General features: G+C 50.5%; 1 protein-coding gene across 1 annotated transcript; it reads left to right on the forward strand.

The window, feature by feature from the left end:
* Positions 1-682: 682 nt before the first annotated feature.
* On the forward strand, positions 683-2,717 carry LOC123091507 (peroxidase 4-like). Its single transcript, XM_044513038.1, has 3 exons — positions 683-1,194; positions 1,270-1,435; positions 2,058-2,717. Exons 1-3 carry the CDS (start codon positions 787-789, stop codon positions 2,447-2,449), a joined length of 966 nt encoding a protein of 321 aa, XP_044368973.1. The 5' UTR covers positions 683-786; the 3' UTR covers positions 2,450-2,717.
* The last annotated feature ends 1,887 nt before the right edge of the window (positions 2,718-4,604 follow it).

The raw sequence follows: 4,604 nt of genomic DNA on the forward strand, positions 1-4,604 counted from the left end.
GATACAACATCCACAATGCATAGTATCATAGGTTAGTATCATAGGTGGTCTCATTTATTGTCCTGTATGATAGTATCATAACATTTATTAGGATACGGTATCTATCTATGTTATTACAACCTCCTCTCTCTTCTTTAATTATATGTCATATAAGTATGTGTGCGAGTCCCAAGTGCATGTTACAGGTTATGTTACCGCCAGCCTAATGCACTCTTCCTGTGCCAAAATGTCGCCTTAAAGTCCATGCGAGTGTTACATTAGCACGCTGATGATTTTCTTGATTAAATTTGACCCAGAGAACTATGTAGAGTAGTAGCTAGCAAACACCGTCCGTAGCACAGGAAAGCAACATGAGGAGACGGAGACATGCTTGCACCAAAACTGTACCATGACTCTTACTTAACCGTGCCGATGGCACAGTGTCGGCATGCAGCTTTTTCTACCAAAACTGTACATTTTTCACGAGCTACGTTACATATGCATCTGCTGTGAAACGCGTAATTCCAAAGCGCCGCGCCCGTTTGGATCAACGCTCAAAGTCCACCCGAGTAGGTGGAGACGATGGGGGCATGATGATGCAATCTAATACTAATATATGATGGCAGACTGGTAGCTAGGATAATCATGGCCAGCGGCGTGAGCTACCTTTTCTTCCTATAAATACCGGCCGCCCCGCGTTCCTCCACCACATCCAGCAAACAAGCTTCTCAAGGCACTATCTGGCTGACTAGCTAGAATAGACCGCTCGATAGAGTAGCATCATAAGCAAACACCCATAGACCGATCATGGCGGCGCGCGCCATTGTTGCCCTCTCGCTCATCCTCGCGCTGGTCGCCATAGCCAGCGGAGGAGCGTCGGCGCAGCTGTCGTCGGGATTCTACTCCCGCTCCTGCCCGGGCATGCTCAAAGCTGTGCGCTCGGCGCTGCACCCGGCCATCGCTAGGGAGCGCCGCGTGGGCGCCTCCATCGTCCGCCTCTTCTTCCACGACTGCTTCGTCCAGGGCTGCGACGCCTCGCTGCTGCTGGACGACGCGCCGGGCCTGCGCGGCGAGAAGAACGCCACACCCAACAAGAACTCCGCCAGGGGGTTCGAGGTCATCGACGCCGTCAAGGCGGCCGTCGAGGAGTGTTGTCCCGGGGTCGTCTCCTGCGCCGACATCCTCGCCATCGCCGCCGAGGAGAGCGTCGTCTTCGTAAGTATCCATACATGCATAGTCTTTTTTTTTGCGAAGTCTAACACTACTGTGACATGCGTTGTGTACGTGTAGCTGGGTGGCCCGAGCTGGGAGGTGAAGATGGGGCGGAGAGACTCGACCACGGCGAGCTTCAACGGCGCCGAGAACAACATCCCCCCGCCGACGTCGGGGCTCGCAAACCTTACGTCCCTCTTCGCCGCGCAGGGGCTCTCCCAGAAAGACATGGTCGCACTGTCAGGTAGTACATACATACATACATACATATACGTACATGCAAAATAAACCGTACGTACATCGGTACATATCCCAAATCAACCGCTGACATCTTCCATCAACTTTCTTCTATGTACTTTATTTTCAAAAATAATTACGCACTCTCAGGCAGTACAATTTTGCAGTTGCACTCTGAGCCAACATAAGTTGTCATGACAAAGTAATATTTTCCTTTGCTGAAGAAGCAAGTTAAAATTCTTTGACTACTTTCCCAGACTGTTAATTTCTCAATGGAGTCGCCGAGTCGGTAGCTTTATAGTCGGTATCAACCAACGGAGCTGATATCCACGTTTTGACTCCAAAGCTCAAAAATTCTACATAAGACAATATCTCAGGATTAAACAAATATACTATAATTTATAGGTGATGAGTTACAAAGTTGATCGATGACTAATTACCACTGACCTAACCTTTGGTTTGTCTGCTTAATTTGTAAGACTGGACAACGTCATTTTTTTTCCTTGGTTACTTAATAAACACGTAATACTAATTAGGAAAGTCGGTGAATGATTCCTACCGAAGGAATGACAAAAGAGTAGCTGCAAATCAGGTAATAACTTGAGTTGACGGTATAACTTGTGTTCCAGGAGCCCACACAATCGGCCTAGCACGCTGCACAAACTTTCGGGACCACATCTACAACGACACAAACATCGACGCCGGCTTCGCCAGGAGCCGCCAGTCAGGCTGCCCTCGCGCCACTGGCTCCGGTGACAACAACCTGGCGCCCCTCGACCTGCAAACTCCGGCCGTCTTCGAGAATGACTACTACAAAAACCTTGTCCAGAAGAGGGGCCTTCTGCACTCGGACCAGGAGCTCTTCAATGGCGGTGCTGCCGATGCGCTGGTCCGGGAGTACGTCGGTAGCCAGAGCGCCTTCTTCAAGGACTTTGTGGAGGGAATGATCAAGATGGGGGACATCACGCCGCTGATGGGATCCAACGGACAGATCAGAATGAACTGCAGGAGGATCAACTAAGATTCTTCTCCGCTTTCCGTGCCAACAATTCCGATGTTGTTCCCATGCTTGAATCCATGATGATTTTCCCTTTTTTACTTAAACTCATTTGTTCCCTTTTCTTTTAAGGATAAAAGGTTAAAAGATATTATAATACTCCCCTTTGTACCATGTTCACGGAAGAACTGAACATGGATGCACTGGCAAAAGAACAAAGTGCAAAGTGAGATGTGGCAAATCAAATATATAGTTTCAATAGATCAAGTGGATCCTAAAATTGTCAAGTAAAGAGGGGCTAAAGATTGAATCCCACATTCTTTACCTTCCCGACGAGTTGATAAAGTCCCTCCGGACACTACTGACAACGAGCCCATGTGTTGTAGGGTGAAACCCTAGAGGGGATCTTTTCACACTTGGAGGGGGAAAAGAGGAAGAACACTCAAGAACACATGACACAAATCACTCAAACAAACCCAAATATCACATCCACTAGAATAGCATACATGAGATCCACAAGATTACAAGACCAATTCAAGGAAAATAACACCTGGGTAAGGTTCTTCCCACTAGGTGAGGTCTTGCATCCAAAGAGGATCTTCTCCAAGAGGAGGTCTAGATCTCCTAGAGGAGGAAGATGAGCAAAGCCCTCTTTTGTGTTATAAATACTTTGCTAACCTCTCCAATGAGCTAGGTGGGGGTACTTATAGTTTTGACACGAAATAAGAGAGGAGGGGGGATACAAGGGCAAAGCCCCAAAGAGGCACGCATGCTCTCGGTATTGTCCGGGCACCCGGGGTCATGGGGGCCGGGCACCCGGACCGACCAGGGGCCAGCAACAGGTTCGGCCGGGCACCCGGAGGCGAGGGGACCGGGCACCCGGCCCGTACAGGGGCTCGACTGGAGGTGGCCCGGGCACCCGGCGTGGAGCCAGGAGGGCGGTCGGGAGGGGCCGGGAACCCGGGGGTCCCAGGCCCGGGCACCCGATGGGGCGGCCAGCGGCTAGGAGAGGAGGACCCGGGCACTCGGGAGCCAAGGGGCCGGGCACTCGGGGTAGGCCCGGGCAGCTCCCAGGTGGTGAGGCCAGGCACCCGAGGTGTCCAGGGGGTTTCTCCTCCTTGCTTCCTTCTTCGCTCTTCTCCTCCATGTATGCTTGGATCTCCGTCTTCTCCTCCTCACGATCATCTTCTTTGTACCTAAGAACGCATAGTGTATCTCTTTGAGTTAGAACCCCATTCTCAAGTGAAACCGAACGAAACTCGGGGAGGAAAGAAGTGACCTCATTCTTGATGTTGCGTGCACGTGCTCTTGTCATTGGCCCTCTTGGTGCTTGCGGTGGTGATGAAGTGTCGGTGCGGGTAGTCGAGGGATGCTCCGCATCATCTTCCCCCCCTTGGGAGAGATCCCTCCACAGATCGTGCTCTTCATCACCATGGTACTTGGCCAAGTCTTTGACGTTGAAGATGTCACTAACATTGTACTTGTCGCGTGGGATGTCGACCTTTTAGGCGTTGTCGTTGTAGCGTGCGAGCACCTTGAATGGTCTGTCGGCTCATGGGAGTAGCTTGTACTTGTGTTCCTTGGGGAAGCGGTCCTTGCGAAGGTGTATCCATACTTGATCACCCGGTCGGAACACCATCGGAGACTTGTTGATGTTGAGCTTGGCGGTGAGTCATTGTACTTGGCGCTCGATCATGGAACGTGTTTATTCATGAATCTTCTTGAGGTAGGCGGCTCTTGCACTTGCGTCCATGTTTGCTCGTTCTTGAAGCGGTAGAGGAAGGTTGTCCAATGGTGACAAAGGGTTGAAACCTTAGACGACCTCGAAGGGGGACTTGCCTGTGGTAGAGTGTCTTGCGTGGTTGTAGGCGTACTCGGAGATGGGTAGGCACTCCTCCCACTCCTTGATGTTCTTCTTTATCAACACGCGCAAGAAAGTTGCAAGCGTCCGGTTGGTGACTTCCGTTTGGCCATCGGTTTGAGGATGATATGCCGTGGAGAAGAGTAGCTTGATTTTGAGCTTGGCATATACCGTCTTCCAAAAGTAGCTTAAGAACTTGACGTCTCGGTCCGACACAATTGTCTTTGGCACACCATGCAACCTCAAGATTTCCCTACAAAAAAGATTGGCAACATGTGAAGCATCGTCTATCTTATTGCATGGGATAAAATGAGCCAT

This window comes from Triticum aestivum, chromosome 4B (genome assembly GCF_018294505.1).
Source record: "Triticum aestivum cultivar Chinese Spring chromosome 4B, IWGSC CS RefSeq v2.1, whole genome shotgun sequence".
In the NCBI taxonomy this organism is placed as follows: domain Eukaryota; kingdom Viridiplantae; phylum Streptophyta; class Magnoliopsida; order Poales; family Poaceae; genus Triticum; species Triticum aestivum.

Bases quoted from the DNA above. Each gene is read 5' to 3' on its own strand.
- LOC123091507 (XM_044513038.1), top strand. From the start codon at position 787: ATGGCGGCGCGCGCCATTGTTGCCCTCTCGCTCATCCTCGCGCTGGTC. The intron at 1,195-1,269 runs GTAAGTATCCAT...GTGTACGTGTAG, and splicing joins CCGAGGAGAGCGTCGTCTTC to CTGGGTGGCCCGAGCTGGGA. The intron at 1,436-2,057 runs GTAGTACATACA...CTTGTGTTCCAG, and splicing joins AGACATGGTCGCACTGTCAG to GAGCCCACACAATCGGCCTA.